Source organism: Grampus griseus (genome assembly GCF_964374135.1).
Source record: "Grampus griseus genome assembly, chromosome: 3".
Lineage (NCBI taxonomy): Eukaryota > Metazoa > Chordata > Mammalia > Artiodactyla > Delphinidae > Grampus > Grampus griseus.
Window position 1 is genome coordinate 51,611,873 of NC_139019.1, and position 21,428 is coordinate 51,633,300.

The window sequence follows — 21,428 nt, forward strand, 5'->3', positions numbered from 1 at the left end:
ATACCAAAGCAATGACTGACTGCGAAAGGACCATTTTTAAATGAATAGTGGATGGCAGCATGAGTCATTTTAAGCACAAAAGGAAGATGGACTATGTGCTTTGATTTGCAAATAATGTTCCTTATCCAAGTAATTCTCAGTGTTTCCATTATCCTTGAATGACAAGATTCTTTAAGTACGTGTGAAAAAAAGACCACCTTTTTACTGATGGAAGGCTTCTAATCTTATTCGGGTTGGATCTTCTGGATGTCTCAAGGCAATTCCATTACGCAGGAGCAGCTCAATATAAGGTGGCCAAAAAGAATCACTAATTTTGACATATGGGTCATGTGGAACATCAAATAATCTATTTAAAAGAATCTAGAAAAAAAATCATTCAAAATATACCTTACTTGGAAAAAAATTGATACAGCTATAATAAAACATTAATGAAGTTTCTTACCAAGGAATGTTAATGTCTTTTCTCTTTAATTGTTTATATCATAATTTCTATGTATTAACTTAAATAGTTGATTTTCTTTTTTAAAAAAACAAACATTAGTGAATGGAAATAGCTTTAAAATGAATCTTTGCACCTTAACTTTTAAAATTCCTAAAAACTAGTTAAAAGGCACTTACAATTCTCTCACTTCTCTTAGGATTAATAATTTGCTTATGTTACAAGATTGGTTATAACCATTTCTTAAAAATAAAAAACTTAAATACTCAAAAAGTTCAAAAACAGCATACATATCTTAATATTTGGGGGAAAGAGAAATCACCAATGCTACTCTTCCCCCAAAAAACACCTATTCATCTGATAAATCTTTGAAACAACAATTCTGTCATCATCATTTCCTTCAAATTATCTTAAATATCTTTGATTTCTTCACTAGGGATATTGAGGGGTTACAACCACAAATTGGGACGTTTTGAGTATCTGCAGTAAATTATATAAGACTAACATTTCCCAAACTACATTCCATGGAATTGGTCTCCCTAAGGATGCTCTTAGTGTGGAGAAACAGGGTTCTATGGTTATATAAGCTGGAGAAAGACTGCCAATGTGCACTCAGAATCACCTGTATATCCCAGATCCACTGGCATTAAAAAAGTTTTTTTAAGAAACACACATTTAAAATTCTTCAAACACTAATGTTTTATGAAACATACTGATAAATGTTAAATATGTATCAATTATTACTCTACCTCCTCAGCTCCCACACAGTGCCTTTACAAATTACAAAACCAGAATCCAGAAGGGTTAAAAGATTCCTCAAGGGGCACATAATTAGTAACAGATCATGGATTAGACTCCGTATCTCTGAATTGCCAAGCCAAAGCTTTAAATATATTATATTAAGAAACACAGAAAAGGAAAAATACAATTTATACAAATATAAAGTACCATAGAAATAAAATCAAAACTATAAAGCTCTCATCTCAATCACATTTCATAATAATATCAACATTTCAATTCTTTTTTTTTTTTTTTAATCTCAATTCTTGAAATAATTTCATCTGCCATTAACTTTAGCTATTTCCTTTTTTTTTTTTTTAGCTGCAACATGTGGCTTGTGGGATCTCAGTTCCTCAACCAGGGATTGAATGTGGGCCGTGGCAGTGAAAGCTCAGAATCATAACCACCGGGCCACCAGGGAACTCCCTAACTTTAGCTACTTCAGAACCACATCCTGGAGAAAAAAGCTCTTGGTCTAATTTCTTTTAGGTATGATAATAAAATAATTAAATATTATTCCCATTTTAGAGCAACTGCTTATTTTAATATAATTTAAAATTTTTCTTTTCATTTCTAACTTCAGTTATATTAATCAAACTTCTAATAGATGCCAGAAATAATTAAATGCTAAAAATTCTACTTTAACATGAACATGTATATTGGTTTATTCTTCACTGAACTGCAGTTTAAATTCTGTTTAAATTTATTATTGATAATACAAGCCTTGGAGACAAAAATAGTTTCTAAATCTAAGTTTTACATGGTATCTCATAGTGCGCTATTCAAAAATTACACATGTATTTCCCAGTTAACAACTGTCAATATTTGCCACATATATAACAACTTTTATTAAAAAAAAGTCAAGTCATCCATGAGAAACAGTAGTTTCGGTATAAACTGGACTAAATAGGAATATGTTAAAAGATTCAAATCACAATCTAAAAAATAATTGTATTTTGGTTTCCAAAGTAATAATATTCTATATTAAGATATCCTGAGGCACCAAAACCATTTAGCTAGATACATAGAGACTTTAGCATCCAATGCATAAAATTACAATGTGAAACAAGTTTTCTGAAATCACTTTATTCTAAACTTACCAATGACTTTAAAAAATCACATTAATTGTTAAATAGCTCTTCATAGACTACCTTCCTCTCCACCCAATCTGCAATAGGTCATCATATAAAGATTTAAGTATTTAATATAGTCGGTAATTTGGCTGAAGTTCAAAAACTTCTTTTTTTTAAAGGTCAGAGGTATTTGTAAATAAAATAAAAAGCAAATGTCAGGCAGAAAAAGGTGTAATGAGTCCTTACATTATGAAAAAAGAAGCTGATGTTATTTAAGGAAAATCTGTGAATGAAGTTCTGCAACTTTGTGGAAAGAATCCTTAAACTCAATTGTGTATTTTAGATAGAATACAGACTGGCCAACTAAAGATTACATCAATGTAACAGCATAGGCTTTTACTGTGTAGATACTAAACAACATCATAAAATTTTTCTTAAAGTAATAATCGGGAACACGATTTAAGAGTAAGACTTCAGTTTCATCTTCTTCTAAAAAATAATATTTTCTTACTACATAGAAACTAATTTTATAGTAAGATAAATTAATATATATAATAAAGTTTGGTGTATACCTTAAGAACTAAAGCAGCATTTTTTTCTTTTTCAAGCCTATGTATAATTGTTCACAAATCACTAGTGAAGAGATATCTTCAAGACAAAACAACTACACAAAACACTTACCTCTAACATTTCATGCAGTGTTATCAGCTGTGCAGTTGATTCTTGAATGTTTTTCTTTGAGAGAAGTGTGAATAACAAAGAATTAACATTTCAATTCTAATGGCAGAATATTACACTGTATTTATTACAAAATTTCAAAAATTAATATTCCTCAATTGCAGTGGTACAAGATATACTAAAACCAAACATTTATAATGAGATGATTTAAAAAGCATTCTGAAAGAAAACAACCTGCTGTACTAAACAGTAAGGTTCACAAAAATAGTTGGAACAACCTCTTAGACAGGGAAATCTTCTGCAATTACTAGAAGATACAATTCAGAGTATCCACCTATCTATCTATCTACCTATCTCTAAATATGGAGATAAATTATAAATTTATATAAATTGATAAATTATATTACACATATTATATATATTCATATAAATGAAAATCTAATGTTTGAACCTTCCCAATCAAAATATCCCAAACAAATGACATTCCAGACTGTATTGATACAGCTTCGGGACAGGAAACTTGCTTCCCAGGGAGGTTTGTTCATCTTTCTATAGTTCTTGACAGTTCCTAATATTAACTCAACTTACTAGTTCTTTTTTTCTTGGAATGACAGAGAATAAATCTCATTCCAATTCCACCCTAGAGTTCTCAAATATCTGAAGACAGCTATTATGAGCTCCCTGCCTTCTCCATATTAATCATCATGAGTTTCTTCAATTATTTCTCATAGACTTGCAGCCTCTCAATAGCATGGTTGTTCTCTAAATGTGTTCTAATTTACCTTTTTAAAAAAATCCAGTCTCCACAATGATATAGCTGTGATTAGAAAACCGAAGATGAAATGGAAGACTCACTTCCATACGTGTAGAAGCTGGAATTCTATTCAATAAGTTTAAGATTGCATTAGCTTTTGGACATCTATTCTGCCCTGCTGACCTCTATCTGAGAACACTATCATCTAAAGTGCCAAAAGTTTCCTTCATTGTATATAGCTAAGATATGTCTCCTTCGTTCTTCAATGTTTTAAACTCAAGAAAGATATTCTATGTACCTCCACTAAATATCGTCCTATTTTATTTGGACCGTCCTATTTTATCTTGGCCAGTTAAAAAATACAGTTCTAATTCTGTCATCCAATAAGTTTACTATCTAGTCCTCTCTCAATTTCATATCATTTGTAAACTTTGATGACTATGTCCTCTACCTCTTTATCCAAATTACTGTTAAAAATGTTCCATAGGATAAGGTTCTAAGGGAAATCTTCTAGGATAATACTAAAGCTAATCAGCAGCTTTTGAGTTCAGACATTCAATTAACTACAAGGTCTCCTACTATTGTGACATCTAGTACCTTCCTGACAATAATCAAAGATTAGCAATGGAGTCCTCCTAAGGTTTTATAGAAATACAAATATATTAAAGAAATAAGCAGCAAGGCACAGATTAAAATATAAAGGTTTGAGACAATCAAAGAAAATGCAGAAGAAAAATATAATGAAAGAAAACAAAAAAAAAAGTTTCAACATAAGGATATGATAAACAATGTAAAATATAATAAAATAAAATTGCCATGAAATGCAATGTGACCTAAATCTGCCCCTGGAAACAATGCATCATCTTCAAAGCAAAACTGATATTGAATGATCAACATTGTGACATATCCCTGTTAAGTTACTGAAGTTCAGAGATAAAGAATCCTTCAGGCAAATAGTCAGAAGCAGCAAGACATCTACAGGCTGGCCTCAGACTTCTCCACAGCACATTCAATCTGAGAAGAATGGAGAAACCCCTTACCAAGTCTTGTGACTTTTAAAATCTCTGCCTAAGATAAGCGTTTAAGTATACAGCAAAATATGTTCAGCATTTAAGAATTCAAAAAATAAAACACCCAGGAATTCTTCTTGAACAAATTACTTGTCAAACAAACCCATCATATCAAACAATGGATTAAACTTAAAAACTCAAAAATGAATGGTAAAAGATGATAAGGATTGAATCCAACATAATGTACAATAAAGACTAAATGTATACATGAATGATGGTATCAGAACAGAATATAAATGCAATGAAACTACCAAAGTTAAAATAAATAACACAATTTATTTATTTTAAATAAAACTCTGATGGCACCTTGATCTTGGAATTTGGCCTCCAAAACTATGACAAAATAAATTTATTTTGTTTAAGCCACCTATTCTTTGGTATTTTGCTATGGCAGCTTGAGCCCACTGATACATCCATTATTATTGCTTGACAGAGAGAGAGAGAGAGAGAGAGGGAGAGAGAGTAACCTATCAGTTTGTAATATGTATCAACAGTTCATATACTTCATTTAAAAAAAGTGAGCTTATCCAATATGACTGAATAAACTCATGGTGGCTTCTGGTAATCAATGCTTTTGTTTAGGAGTGTCTCAAACCTCTGGTTCTAATAGTGGAGAACCTTAATAGGTTAAAAAAAAAAAAAGTTGAAAAAAAGACTGGAATCAGAAAATAAATCATTAAGTTATTTTAAGATTATGATCATTAAGAGGTAAGGGATCATGAATTTACTGAAATCATTAACAGAAGGCCGTTAACAATTTCACAAATGACTAAGGGGCATAAATAACAATGGACAGAATGGGAGAAATTGTCCATAACAAATGTAAAGCCTACTGATAATTACAAAGAAGACAGGGAAGAATAAATAAACGCAGATTATAAGAAAACAAACTTTTTTCTCCTTTTCCTAGTATGCTCACAGTCATTCAAGAAATATGAACTCAGAAGGTACTACAATAGGTATGCAAGACAGTACAGACACAAAGATGAATTAAACAAACCAAGGAGCTCACAGAGCGTGGTGGGTCAACAGAGAAAGAGAAATAAATGGTTACTACAAAATCATGTAATAAATGCTAATAAAATGACACCAAAACTTCATTCAATGCATCACACAAAAGATGATGTTTGAGTTGCTTTAAGAAAGAATTTACTATTTTCACCAGATAGGAATTGTTTCATAACCAGAGGGAATAGAATGTGTAAGGCACAAAAAAGTGACAGGTCATTGCATATCTGTTGGAACTGTAGTACTATTGTTGAATGGACTCATGCAAGAGATGAATAAAGAATGGCTGAAAAGGAGGCTAAAGAGATAGACAAAGTCCAGAATATAAATTCATTCCTCTACGGAGTTTATAGACTTCATCCCAGAGGGAGGCATCAAAAGTTTTATGTTGAAAAATGATTTAAATATGTATATTTTAAAATACATGATTAAATAAATTGTTAAATATGTTTATTTTTAGAAAGATTGTTCTGGTCCCAGTTTCAATGCCTATTCCACTTCCACAAGTTCTATTTATTTATACCTATACTATTTTTTTTTTTTTTTTTTTTTTTTGCGGTACGTGGGCCTCTCACTGTTGTGGCCTCTCCCGTTGCGGAGCACAGGCTCCGGATGCACAGGCTCAGCGGCCATAGCTCACGGGCCCAGCTGCTCCACAGCATGTGGGATCTTCCCGGACTGGGGTACGAACCCGTGTCCACTGCATCGGCAGGCAGACTCTCAACCACTGCGCCACCAGGGAAGCCCTATACCTATACTATTTTTAAAAAAGGAATTAAAGTGCTTGTTCCCAACCTTCTGTCACTCGATGAAATATTTGCTTTTGTGAAAAAGGTTTATTCCATCATAACTGTTATTAAAATAGTCAATAACTTACCTTAACTACAGGTACCTTCTGATTTTAAAAGTTACATATGTTTATCATAGAAAATTTGAAAAACAATGAAAACAAAAACAAATCTTACCTACAATCTTAGCCCCAGGCATAAGCACTATTACGTTCTTTGGTACAAATTAGACTCACACAATTTAATCATCTGTGTTTTATCTTCTAACAATCAATAATTTGTGAGATTTCATAAACTCTTTTGATAGTGTTCAATACATTTTTAAAAGCTGCATTTTTCCATCAATATGAATACAATGTAAAAAAATGTATTTAATCTTATTTTATTACATAACTAGGTTGCTTCTAATTTTTAATTATTATAATGTGATGATGGAATATTTCTGTGCATGTACCTATTTGTGTATGTCTTTGAAGTGTATATTTAACATAAAAATTTATCAGAAAATTTACCTGTGAACCTATCTAAAACAATTTCATATGTGAATATCTACATGAATGTCTTCTCTAAAACTTACCTTTTTCTTTTTAACATTTCTATCAGGCAGAGGAAAATGGTCTTCTAGAAATTCACCCAAGGTAACCAAGAGTTTCTCCTTATATTCTTTTATATCACGCATTTTTGTTTTCAGCTCATTAAAGATTCTAAAAGATTTTTTTAAATTTAAGAGAATTAATTTGCTGATAAAATACTTAAGTATATATAACTGGTTACTCATAAAATTAATCAAAAACTTTGTTCAAACTTCATAGCTCAAAATAACTAGCTTTATGAGATAAATAGTCTCTATTTAACATGTAGGAAAACTAAAAGTCAAATTATTCATAAAAGATTAGGTAACTTAACAATTGGCAAAAGTCAGGGTAAGACTCACAATTTCTGGTAAAATTTACCTTCTTTTCATCTATGTATTTCATATAACATAAAAAAGGAAATAATTTTTCCTATTATGAAAACCTAGAACACAAAATCAATACCTTGATTCAGAAAATGTCACAACCTGCTGTTTCAAATCATTGTGTAGTACATTAAGAGATTCCAATATCTGTTGCTGTTCATCCAACCATTTTTGCTCCCTTTAAACATGGAAAAACAAAACAGTATTCAAATAAAACATAATGCCAATTCAATATATATCAATGATTAGTAGTAATTATAATACAAATATACCTTTCTAAGTCTTCCTTTAACTTTTCATTCTTTGACTGAATAGTAGATAGTGCCAATTCAAGATCATGCCTCAATTTTTGGAACTAGAACAAAATAATTAAAATTAATTGCTTAGTCTTTACTCCTGTAAATAGTGATATTTCTGAATGAGAGTGAAATTTACATACTAGGATATATATTCAGAAATCAACAGCAAAAAAAAGCCTAGCAAAAAATCTTTAAAAGGGAAATTATACAGCAGGTACTAAGTTCTTTGTAATATTTCATTGTTAAATTAAAAAATATAAGGGGTTTTGAGCAATAATTTCTAATTTCATACTGAAAGGCAATTTAATGGTGAATTTTCAGTAACCAGGCAGATTAGGTCTCTTTTCTAAGGAGACTATACAAAACAGACACAAATGAATATCACTCATTCAACAAATACTTATTGATCAGTTGTTGACCACCAGGCATTGATGAAGGAGTCAGGGATGCAAAGATGAACAGAACAAAGAGGCGAATCCAAACAAAGAAACAAACTTGTAACTCCAGAAAGGGATAAATACCATAAAGTAAAAATAGGTCAAAACGAGAGTATAGAAATGAGGAGCAGGGATGGCTCTTTTAGGTAGGTAGTATGATATGGAAAGACCTTTCTGATCAGGTTAACTAACAGTTTAGCAACAGAGAAAGACAGCAAAAGATAAGTCATGTCACCATCTAGCAAAAGAATGTTCTAGGCAAAGGGAATTTTACGTACAAAGGCCCTGAGGCAGAAGTATGAGGTATCTGAGGAACATATAAGAAGACTGTGTGGCTATAGGGGATTACAATAAGCTAAACTTTTTCTAGTATCCTTTTGTTTCTAGAACACATTAGCTAGTGTTCCATTCTCCTGATATTAAGCGTTTCCATTAGCTTCTTATAATTCTAAATCTGTAATAATATAAAATTGTATATTATAAACCCTAGAGCAACCATGAAAAAAAAATGAAGAGATATACCTAATAAGCTAATAATGTAAATAAAATGCATTTATTTTGAAAAATACACAATTAATCCAAGAAAGTGGGAAGAGAGGAGAATAGGAACAGAGAAAATGTAGGACAAATACGAAAGAAAAATCAAATATGTACATTTTAATGCAACCATAATGATATTACATTAACTATGATCCAATAATGGAATTAAGTTAAATTACTAATCAAGTTATTTGTAGTGAGGTGGATGCACCTAGAGTCTGTCACACACAGTGAAGTAAGTCAGAAAGAGAAAAACTAATACCGTATGCTAATGCATATATATATAGAATCTAGAAAAATGATGAACCTAGTGGTAGGGCAGGAATAAAGATGCAGACATTGAGAATGGACTTGAGGACACAGAGGGAAAGGGGAGGCTGGGATGTAGTGAGAGAGTTGCATTGACACACATACACTACCAAATGTAAAATGGATGGCTGGTGGGAAGCTGCTGCATAGCACGGGGAGATCAGCTTGGTGCTCTTTGACCACCTAGAGGGGTGGGATAGAGAGGGTGGAAGGGAGGCTCAAGAGGGAGGGAATATGGGGATATGTGTGTGCATACAACTGATTCACTTTGTTGTAAGGCAGAAACTAACAAATACAACATTGTGAAGCAATTATACTCCAATAAAGATGTATGAAAAAAAAAGAGCTAGGTAACTTGCCTGAGATTTCACAAATAAAAATAAAAAGTGTCAGAGCCCATACTTAAAAAAAAAGAAAAGAAAAAAATAGTTCAGTATATAAATTGCAATTCACTATAATAACTGTACCAATAAAACTTTTAAAAAGTTCAAAAAAAATAATCAATCATAGAAAGGTACCTGGAAAAATGTGCAAATATTTGGATACTAAAAACACACTTCTAAATAATCCATGGGTCAAAGATGCAATCAGCAGGAAAATAAGAAATTACTATGAACTGTCTGAAAATGAAAAGGTTAAATTTTCTGGAATAAAGCAAAAGAAGTACTCAGATAAAAATTTACACCATTAAAAGCCTGTATTAGAAAAAAGAAAGCTCTCAAATTAATGACCTTAGCTTCCACCACAAGAAACTAGAAAAAGAGCAAATAAAACCAAAGGTAAGCTGAACAAAATATAATGGTAAAAGTTTTAAATCAATGAAATAGAAAAACAAAAAGAAAAATAGGGAAAAATCAATGAAACCCAAAGCTAATTCTTTGAGAAGATCAATTACCCAGACTAATTAAAGGAGAAAAAAAGAACACAAATTACCAACATCAGGAATAAGAGAGGGGGCGCTGCTACAAACATTAAAATAGTAATGGAGGAATACTATGAACAATTTTCTGTCAATAAATTTGACAAACTAGATGAGACAAACTCTTTCAAAGTCACAAACTACCAAGGTTCATTCAGAGAAAGATAACCTGACTAGCCATAAAGAAACTGAATATATAGTTTAACATTTTCCCACCAAAAAATTTCTAACCTCAGACAACTTCACCTATAAATTCTAAGAAACATTTAAGGAATAAATAATACTGATTCCATACAAGCTCTTTTGAAGAGAGAATACTTCTGAAATCATTCTATGAGCTTAGTATTACCCTGATACCAAAGCCTGAAAAAGATGTCACCAAAAACGAAAACCACAGACCAATATCTCTCAAAAACATAGACACAAAACTCTTAATAAAATTTTAGCAAATTAAATCCATCAATAAATAAAAAAGATTAATACATTATAGCAATGTGGGGTTTATCTTAGGAATCAAGTTAATAGTTGAAATCAGTGAATTTAGAAATAAGTGACAAGGAATAAAGACACAGACCTACTAGAGAATGGACTTGAGGATATGGGGAGGGGGAAGGGGGAGCTGTGACAAAGCGAGAGAGAGGCATGGGCATATATACACTACCAAACGTAAGGTAGATAGCTAGTGGGAAGCAGCCGCATAGCACAGGGAGATCAGCTCGGTGCTTTGTGAGCACCTAGAGGGGTGGGATAGGGACGGTGGGAGGGAGGGAAACGCAAGAGGCAAGAGATATGGGAATATATGTATATGTACAACTGATTCACTTTGTTATAAAGCAGAAACTAACACACCATTGTAAAGCAATTATACCCCAATAAAGATGTCAAAAAAAAAAAATGACATAGCCCGAGGACACGACATAAACTGATTACAGTAAGTCCCCTACGTATGAACCTTCAAGCTGCAAACTTTCAAAGATGAGAACATGCGTTCCATCAATGTCAGTCATGAGTGAAATTGCAGCTGCCCTCCGTCTCCTATTCCTGACGATCCTTCAGCTCTACCATCTCCCACCTCCTTCCCCTCCTCCAGTCAGTAACTCTTCTTGCCTGTTCACTCGATGTCAGCCCCTGTATGCCAGATGTTGTACTGTACTACTGTACTTTTCAAGGTACTGTACTGTAAGATTAAAAATGTTTTCTTTAAAAAAAAAAAAGAAATAAGTGACAAAATTCAATATTAATTCATGATTTGAGAAATTCTTCATAAATTCTAATAAAAGGTAATTTTCTCAACTTTATTAATGGCATCTATGAAAAACCTACTGCTAACATCACACTTAATGGTCAAAGAGTGAATGCTATCCACTAAGATCAGGAACAAGGCAAAAATGTTCATTTTCCCCACTTTTATTCAATACATTACTAAATATTCTAGGACAGTACAATAAGCCAAGAAAAAGAGATAAAAAGCATCCAGATGGAAAGAAACAAGTAAAACTGCCTTTGTTCTCAGATGACATGACTAGCTATGTAGAAAATCTTACAGAGGACTTCCCTGGTGTTCCAGTGGTGAAGACTCTGTGCTCCCAACACAGGGGTCCCGGGTTCGATCCCTGGTCTAGATCCCACAAGTATGCCGCAACTAGAGTTTGCCTGCCACAACTAAAGACCCCATGCGGCCAAATAAATTAAAAAATTAATAAATACATTAATTAATTAAATATAAAAGAAAATTCTACATAATCTACAAAAAAGCTACTAGAATAAAGGAGTTTATCATGCTCACTAGATACAAGATTGACATATAAATATTAATTGTATTTGAATGTACCAGCAATAAATAATTGAAATTTTAAAAAAGAATACCATTTTAATAGCACCAAAAATATGAAATACTAAAGGGATGAATCTGACAAACATATATAAGACCTGCACACATCTTTTTTCTTTTTTTTTTGCACGCACCTTGCGGCACGCAGAATCTTAGTTCCCCGACCAGGGATCGAACCTGTGCCCCCTGCAGTGGAAGTGCAGAGTCTTAACCACTGGAATGACAGGGAAGTCCCTCATGGCTTGCACACTTCTATCACAATTTATAAAGTCTTTTTTTGAATCATGAATTAATATGGAATTTTGTCACTTAATTCTTTCTGAATTTATTGAAATGATAAAATGCTTTTTTTCTTTTTTAGTCTGTTGATATAGTGAATTACAAAACATTAGTGAGATAAATTTTGTAAATAACAAATAAACGGAGGCCTAAATAAATGCAGAGACCATATAGTGCTCATGGATCTGGACTGAGACTCAATATGTCTCTTCTCCTCAATTTGAACTATAGATTCAGGGCAATCTCAGTCAAAATTCCAGTAAGCTTCTTTATGGGATAGAATGACAAGCCAACTCTAATTTATATGAAAATATGAAACAATTTTGGTAAAAACAAAGTTAGAGAACTCATACTACTTAATTTCAAGACATTACAAAGCTTCAGTAAACAAACCAACACAGTATTGGCCTAAAGACAGAAATACAGAACAAAGGAAAAGATATATCCACCACATAGGATGGAGAACAAATGGAGAGTCTAGAAATAGATCCACACATATATGATCAATTAATTTTCAACACATATGCAAAGGAAATTCAAAAGAAAAAGATAGTTTATTCAACAATTTGTGCTAGAATAATTAGTATCCACGTGAAAGAAAAAAGAACCTTTATCAGTAACTCATTCCACATGCAAACGTTATTCTAAAATGGATCATAGATCTAAATGTGAAACCTAAAATATTAAAATTTCTAAAAAAAAAAATGAAAGAAACTCTGTGTGACCTTAAGTTGGGCAAGTATTTCTTATATTTGAGTACAGACCTTAAAACAGGGGTCCCCAATCCCTGGGCCGCGGAGAGGAACTGCACAGCAGGAGGTGAGCAGTGGGTGAGCAAGTGAAGCTTCCTTCACTGCCACCCTCCATTGCTCCCCAATGCTCACATTACCATCCCACCCCCAACCCCGGTCTGTGGAAAAATTGTCTTCCACGAAACTGGTCCCTGGTGCCAAAAAGGTTGGGGACTGCTGCCTTAAAATAAAACTTGATAAAGTAGAGTTAATCAAATTAGGAAGATATTATTTTATTAAATTCTCTTTGTTCCCTGAATTGCCTCTATTTTCTTAAGATTCACCTTCATAAATTGTTTTGGGTTTCCACCTTTCCATTTGGAGGCATTTCACAAATGTCAATGATCATAGGCTGGCCATTCAACATTTTCTTTTCTTCTTTTTTTTTTGTAAGTCCAAAACCATTTATTTTTATTTTTTTAAAGTTCATTTCTTTCTTTACATCTTTATTGGAGTATAATTGCTTTACAATGGTGTGTTAGTTTCTGCTTTATAACAAAGTGAATCAGTTATACATATACATATGTTCCCATATCTCTTCCCTCTTGCGTCTCCCTCCCTCCCACCGTCCCTATCCCACCCCTCCAGGTGGTCACAAAGCACCGAGCTGATCTCCCTGTGCTATGCGGCTGCTTCCCACTATGCTTCCCACTAGCTATCTATTTTACGTTTGGTAGTGTATATATGTCCATGCCACTCTCTCGCTTTGTCACAGCTTACCCTTCCCCCTCCCCATATCCTCAAGTCCATTCTCTAGTAGGTCTGTGTCTTTATTCTTGTCTTACCCCTAGGTTCTTCATGACATTTTTTTTTTCTTCTTAAATTCCATATATATGTGTTAGCATACAGTTTTTGTCTTTCTCTTTCTGACTTACTTCAGAAAGGTCAGCCTCTTCAATAAGTGGTGCTGGGAAAACTGGACAGGTACATGTAAAAGTATGAGATTAGATCACTCCCTAACACCATACACAAAAATAAGCTCAAAATGGATTAAAGACCTCAATGTAAGGTCAGAAACTATCAAACTCTTAAAGGAAAACATAGGCAGAACACTCTGTGACATAAATCACAGCAAGATCCTTTTTGACCCACCTCCTAGAGAAATGGAAATAAAAACAAAAATAAACAAATGGGACCTAATGAAACTTCAAAGCTTTTGCACAGCAAAGGAAACTATAAACAAGACCAAAAGACAACCCTCAGAATGGGAGAAAATATTTGCAAATGAAGCAACTGACAAAGGATTAATCTCCAAAATTTATAAGCAGCTCATGCAGCTCAATAACAAAAAACAAACAACCCAATCCAAAAATGGGTGGAAGACCTAAATAGACGTTTCTCCAAAGAAGATATACAGACTCCCAACAAACACATGAAAGAATGCTCAACATCATTAATCATTAGAGAAATGCAAATCAAAACTACAATGAGATATCATCTCACAACAGTCAGAATGGCCATCATCAAAAAATCTAGAAACAATAAATGCTGGAGAGGGTGTGGAGAAAAGGGAACACTCTTGCACTGCTGGTGGGAATGTGAATTGGTACAGCCACTATGGAGAACAGTATGGAGGTTCCTTAAAAAACTACAAATAGAACTAACCATATGACCCAGCAATCCCACTACTGGGCATATACCCTGAGAAAACCATAATTCAAAAAGAGTCATGTACCAAAATGTTCATTGCAGCTCTATTTACAATAGCCCGGAGCTGGAAACAACCTTAGTGTCCATCATCGGATGAATGGATAAGGAAGATGTGGCACATATATACAATGGAATATTACTCAGCCATAAAAAGATTTGTAATGAGGTGGATGGACCTAGAGTCTGTCAACATTTTCTTTTAATTGAAGTATAGATGACATACAATACCGTATGTTACAGGTGTAAAATACAGTGATTCACAATTTTTAAAGATTATGTTCTATTTATAATTATTATAAAATATCGACTACATTCCCTATGTTGTACAATATATCCTTATAGCTTCCCCCCCCGCCCCCCACCGCATCGCACTACATGCAGGATCCTAGTTCCCCAATCAGGGATCGAACCTACGTCCCTCTGCAGTGGAAGTGCAGAGTCTTAACCACAGGACTGCCAGGGAAGTCCCCTTATAGCTTATTTTATACATAACAGTTTGTACCTCATAATCCCCTACCCCTATATTGCCCTTCCACTTTCCCTCTCCCCACTGATAACTGCTAGTTTGTTGACTATATCTCTGAGTCTGTTTCTTTTTTGTTATATTCACTAGTTTTTTGTATTTTTTATTTAGTTTTATTTTTTAAAGGTTATACTTCATTTATAGTTATTATAAAATATTGACTATATTCCCTCTGTTGTATAATATAACGTTGTAGATTATTTTATACCTAATAGTTTGTATCTCTTAATTCCCTACCCCTATATTGCCCCTCTCCGCTGCCCTCTCCCCACTGGTAACCACTAGTTTGTTCTCTTTATCTGTGAGTCTGCTTTTTTGTGATATTCGCTAGTTTGCTGTACTTTTTTAGATTCCACATATAAGTGATATCATACAGTATTTGTCTTTCTCTGCCTGACTTCTTTCACTTAGCATAATGCTCTTCAAGTCCATCCATGAGGCTGTAAACAGCAAAACTGCATTTTTTTATGCTTCAGTAGTATTCCATTACATATATACACCACATTTTCTTTATCCATTCATCTGTTGATGGACACTTAGGTTGCTTCCATATCTTGGCAACTGTAAATAATGCCGCTATGAACAATGAGGTGCATGTATCTTTTTGAATTAGTGTTTTTTTTTTTTTTTTTTGGATATATACCCAGCAGAGGGACTGATGGGTAATATGGCAGTTCTATTTTTAGTTTTTGGAGAAAACTCCATACTGTTTTCCACAGAGGCTGCACCAATTTACATTCTCAACAGTGTATGAGGGTTCCCTTTTCTCCGCATCCTCACCAACACTTGTTATTTGTGTTCTTTTTGACAACAGTCATTCTGACAGGTGTGAGGTGTTACCTCACTGTGGTTTTGACTTGCATTTCCCTGATGATTAGCGATACTGAGAATCTTTTCACATGCCTATTGGTCATCTGCATGTCCCCTTTGGAAAAATGTCTATTCAGGACTTCTGCCCAGTTTTTAATTGGCTTGTTTTTTTGTTTTGTTTTGTTTTGTTTTGTGGGGGCCACACCACATGGCATGCAGGATCTTAGTTCCTTAACCAGAGATTGAATGCATGCCCCCTGCAGTGGAAGCATGGAGTCTTAACCACTGGACTGCCTGGGAAGTCCCAGCTTGTTTGTTTTTTTGATGTTGAGCTGCGAGTCATTTATATATGTTGGATATTAACCCCTTATCAGTCATAGCATTTGCAAATGTTTTCTCCCATTCAGTACGTTGTCTTTTCATTTTGTTGATGGCTCCTTCGCTGTGCAAAAGATTTTAAGTTTAATAAGGTCCCATTTGTATATTTTTGTTTTACTTCCTTTGTTTGAGGAGACAAATCTAAAAACATATTGCTATGATTTATGTCAAAGAGTGCTCTGCCTAAGTTTTCTCCTAGGGAATTTATGGTTTCTGGTCTTACACTTATGTCTTTAATCCATCTTTAGTTTTTGTATATGGTGTTAGCGAATGTTCTAATTTCCTTCTTTTACATGTAGCTGTCCAGTTTTCCCAGCATCACTTATTGAAGAGACTGTCTTTTCTCCATTGTAAATTCTTGCCTCCTTTGTTGTAGATTTATTGACCGTAAGTGTGTGGGTTTATTTCTGGGCTCTCTATTCTGTTCTATTGAGCTATGTGTCTGTTTTTGTGCCAGGACCAAACTGTTTTGATTACTGTAGCTTTGCTGCATAGTCTGAAGTCAGGGAGCATGATTCCTCCAGCTCCATTCTTTCTCAAGATTGTTTTGGCTATTGGGCATCTTTTATGTTTCCATACAAATTTTAAGATTTTTTTGTTCTAGTTCTGCGAAAAATGCCATTGGTATTTTGATAAGGATTGCACTGAATCTGTAGATTGCCTTGGGAAATTATGGTCATTTTAACAATATTAATTCTTCCAATCTAAGAACATGGTACATCTTTTAATCTGTTTGTGTCACCTTCAGTTACTTTCATCAGTGTCTTCCAGTTTTCTGATTACAGGTCTTTTACCTCCTTAGGTGGCTTTATTCCTAGCTTACCTTATTCTTTTTGATGCAATGGTAAATGGAACTGTTTCCTTAATTTCTCTTTCTGATAGTTCATTGTTATTGTATAGAAATGCAACATATTTCTGTATATTAATTTTGTATCCTAAAACTTAACCAAATTCATTGATGAGTGCTAGTAGTTTTCTGGTAGTATCTTTAGGATTTTCTATGTATAGGATCATGTCATCTGCAAACAGTGACAGTTTTAGTTCTTCCTTTCTAATTTGGATTCCTTCTATTTCTTTTTCTTGTCTGATGGCTGTGGCTAGGACCTCCAACACTATGTTGAATAAAAGTTGGTATTCTCATTTAAAGCTCAAAAACAAACTTTGTTTATAAATGGCTTTTTGATGGATGGCCATCCTGCTTTTCACTGGGATCCCCCATATATTAATACTTACAGACCTTTTTTCTCAGGCCATTTAGATTTTCCAGAGATTATTTTAGCTCCAGTCTGAAGCTACTTTTATACCATACTGTAGGACCCCTGGAGATAGATCAAGGGAAGAAGCTGGTACTTCACCACACAGTATAAAAATGTTAACTTGAACTTTGACTTTTGACCTCACACTACCCCTACTAAAGACCCAACTTGGTGTGCTGAGTCCAAAGCCTCAATAGTTTAATGTCTCCACTCCATATACCTCCAGTTTTTAGGTGTGTGGGTAAAAGTTAGTCTCTTGATTGCAAAAGAGAGAGGGAGAAGTTCTAGTAGTCTGTTCTTACTTTAAAAAAAATCTCCTTGTTTTTAGCTCCACACTTGAACCCTGAATTTTGAAGTACAAGGTTCCTTCAAATTCAAAGCCTTTCTCTTCAGTTCTGTAGGGCAGATAAGCTCTCTTGTTATCATTACTTCTGTCTCTTGGAACACAGATACTTTTCTATTTCCATGCTCTACAACCTTGTTTAAAATTCTTCTTTGCCTCTATCTTCTCTCCTATACTTTGATCTAATAAACTGACACTTTAAAAAAATCTTTATTGACATTTATGTTAAGTTTTGGGGAAAGATATACATGTATGATCATTTAGCTATGTTTAACCTTTTCACTTTGATTATGAAGAGTTTAATCAACTAAAAATTAAGTACAAGAGTAAGGTTTACATATTTAATTCAAAATTCAAATCATCTAAAATATCCTGTTCAATAAAACGTAATTAATACAATTTTAAAGTGGTTTCATCTTACTCGTTATGGCATGAGCTTATCCAAAACACTTCTAGTTATAAGTTATTTTGGATTACTATAAATTCAGTAACTTACCTCTTCTTTTCCTAATGTTACCAGAACTTCTTCATTCAGTGGAATCACTACAGGAACAAAATAAACCAAAATTATACATATGCTTAGTTAAGTCTCAAAAATCAAGAATTTGATTTTATGGTTTCTGAGATACCCCTTTCCCTTTCCATTTATATATTACAGAACTTTTTATGAGATGTGTACAGTTTTTATGAAATTTTTTAATTTAACATCTTATATAGCCAACTTATATATCATTTCAGACAAATGTGATATTTATGCCTTTTGTTTTCAGTGCCTTTTTCTCTTCTCATTTTATTTTCCTAATCCATCAAAAACAAAATTAATAATCTACAGTGTGTTCCTTAAATATTTCTGTGGTTACATGATTCTATGCATACATATACACATATTAGTACATATTTGTACATATACATGCAAGTGTTATTAATTTTCTTATTGCTGGTTTTACAAGAATGAGATAATATCATACATATTATTCTTATTTTCACCCAAAAAAACCCCCATGGAAATCCTGTATATTCATTTGGTGTAAGTCTAATTCATAATTTTAAATCATTGTATAATACTCTGCAGGGTAAATACACCAAATGTGTTCAGGGATTTCACTACTGATTCAGCATTGACTTTGTGTCTAGTTTTTAGCCTCAAAAAACAATGACACAGGAAGCATTCTTTTATTTATGTCTTTATATATTGGTGCTCTCATTCCTGTGGGATAGATTCTCAGAAAGTGAATTTCATAGAAGGAAATGTGTATTTTGAATTTTAAAACAGGATGCTAGATTCTTTTAATTTTTCTAGAAGCAATGAACAAGAAACAGCAAAAGATACTATAAAATCTTCTAAAATTTTTGCCAGTCTAATGAGTATAAACTAATATTCCTTAATTAATTTACATAGCAAAATCAAATCCCTTATACTTAGAAAAGTTCAACTCATACTAAGAAAAGTTTATCTTTCCTAATGAAGTGCTATTTAAATTTCTCAAATGATATGCTACTGAAACTTTCTAAGCTATTTGCCATTCTAGAGGGTTTTTTAATAGAAAAGAGCTATGTACTTCATAGGCCCTGTATTAGAACTAATTATAGGTAGCCCTAGGATGGCTATACAATGAAAAGGATTCTAAAAACATAAAGTTCAAAAATCTCCCTCTTGGCAAGTGTGGCCAAAAGTAGCACTTCAATGCTAAAACAATCATTTCAACAGATACAATATGACAGGCTCTAAGAATATAAAGATTTTAATTCTTTCCAGTGTGGCAGTGTACAGGATTCACAACCTTAAGCAAGGTGGGTATTTGACCAACAGGTCAGTGTGTTCAGTGCTGGCAGTACAAGGTTTGTACGTAAAAGATTATGAAAATAAGAAAAATAAAAATTTTAAATTCCCTGACATATAGCATCAAATAGAATAAAATACTCAAGAACAAATTTAATTTAGGAAGCAAAGAACTTATACGCTGAAAACTACAAAATGTTGCTGAAAGAAATTAAAGACACACCAATGAAAAGAAAAAAACATCCGGTGTTCAAGAAGTGTTAAAACTTAATGTTATTAAGATGCCAATAACACCCAAAGCAATCTACAGATTCAATGTAATCTCTATCAAAATCCCAATGATGTTTTTGTAGAAATAGAAAAATCCATCCTAAAATTCACATGGAATCTCAAGGGACTCCAAATAGCCAAAACAATCTTGAAAAAGAACAAATTTGGGGGTCTCACACTTCCTAATTTCAAAACTTACTACAAAGCTACAATAATCAAAACAGTGTGCTACTGGCATAGAGACAGCGATATAGACCAATAGAATAGAGAGCCCAGAAATAAAAATCCTCACTGTGGGGACTTCCCTGGTGGTCCAGTGGTAAAGAATCTGCCTTACAGTGCAGGGGATGCAGGTTCGAGCCCTGGTCCGGGAAGATCCCACATGTCGCGGGGCAACTAAGCCAGCACGCCACAACTACTGAGCTAGAGCACCCCAACGAGAGGGCCCACATGCCTCAAACTACAGAGCCCACATGCTCTGGAGCCCGTGTGCCACAACTACAGAGCCCATGTGCCCTGGAGCCCGCACGCCACAACTAGAGAGAGAAAACCCATAGGCCACAACTAGAGAGAAGCCCGTGCACCACAACAAAGACCCGACACAGACAAAAAAATAAATTAAATAAATATTTTAAAAAATTCTCACTGTATGATCAATTGATTTTTTTTGAATTTATTTTTTTATACAGCAGGTTCTTATTAGTTATCCATTTTATACATATTAGTGTATATATGTCAATCCCAATCTCCCAACTCATCACACTCCCACCCCACCTCCCCCCCACACCATCAATTGATTTTTGACAATGGTGTCAGGACAGTTCAATGGGGGAGAGAACAGTTTTCTCAACAAATGGTGCTGGGAAAACTAGATAATACACATGCAAAAGAATGAAGCTGGACTTTCAACTTTTCATTAAGTTTGAAAATTTCTAAAATTAATAAAAAAAATTCTTGATCAAGAGGTAAAAAGTCTATTTTAATAAAACTAGTGGATTGATGATAAAGGCCTAAAGTAAATCTGTGGCAGTAGGGCTCAATATTTAATGACCAGCTATATGTGAAATGGGAAAATCTAGAAGAATCTAAAAGGACTCTTAAATTTGTAGCTGATCAAATAGATTCCATTCAATGTGTCAGGGAATGGCAATCAGTTCATGAATCTGAGGCATCTGTAGAATAATTTGGAAAAGAACTCTAGAAGGTAGAAAGATATGTAAGTGTGATATTACAGAGAAGTCTGGTTTGGATATACAGACTTGAAAGTTGTTGTGGAAATTGTGTGTCCTCTCCCTATCCCCCCACCCTCTCCCACCCCACCCAAAATCAGATTTTGACGCCTTAATCTCCAGTACCTCAAAATGTGACTATATTGGGGCTGGATCTTTAAAGAGGTAATTAAGTTAAAACAAGGTCATCGGGATGGGCCTTACTCCATTATGAATGGCATTCTTATACAAAGAGA

The 21,428-nt window shown here is 33.7% G+C and overlaps 1 protein-coding gene across 3 annotated transcripts in view; it reads right to left on the reverse strand.

The window, feature by feature from the left end:
• Positions 1-201: 201 nt before the first annotated feature.
• CENPK (centromere protein K) overlaps positions 202-21,428 on the reverse strand; it is a gene marked incomplete at both ends in the record, with an annotated part of 28,843 nt that continues 7,616 nt past the window's right edge. For 2 of the 3 annotated variants that reach the window (XM_082650954.1, XM_082650953.1), the window contains 6 exons: positions 202-360; positions 2,974-3,027; positions 7,168-7,294; positions 7,628-7,726; positions 7,821-7,903; positions 18,410-18,456. In XM_082650954.1, the coding sequence (XP_082507080.1) occupies positions 202-360; positions 2,974-3,027; positions 7,168-7,294; positions 7,628-7,726; positions 7,821-7,903; positions 18,410-18,456 (569 nt within the window). The remainder of the gene's footprint in view (positions 361-2,973; positions 3,028-7,167; positions 7,295-7,627; positions 7,727-7,820; positions 7,904-18,409; positions 18,457-21,428) is intronic. The other variant, XM_082650955.1, reaches the window with a different exon arrangement.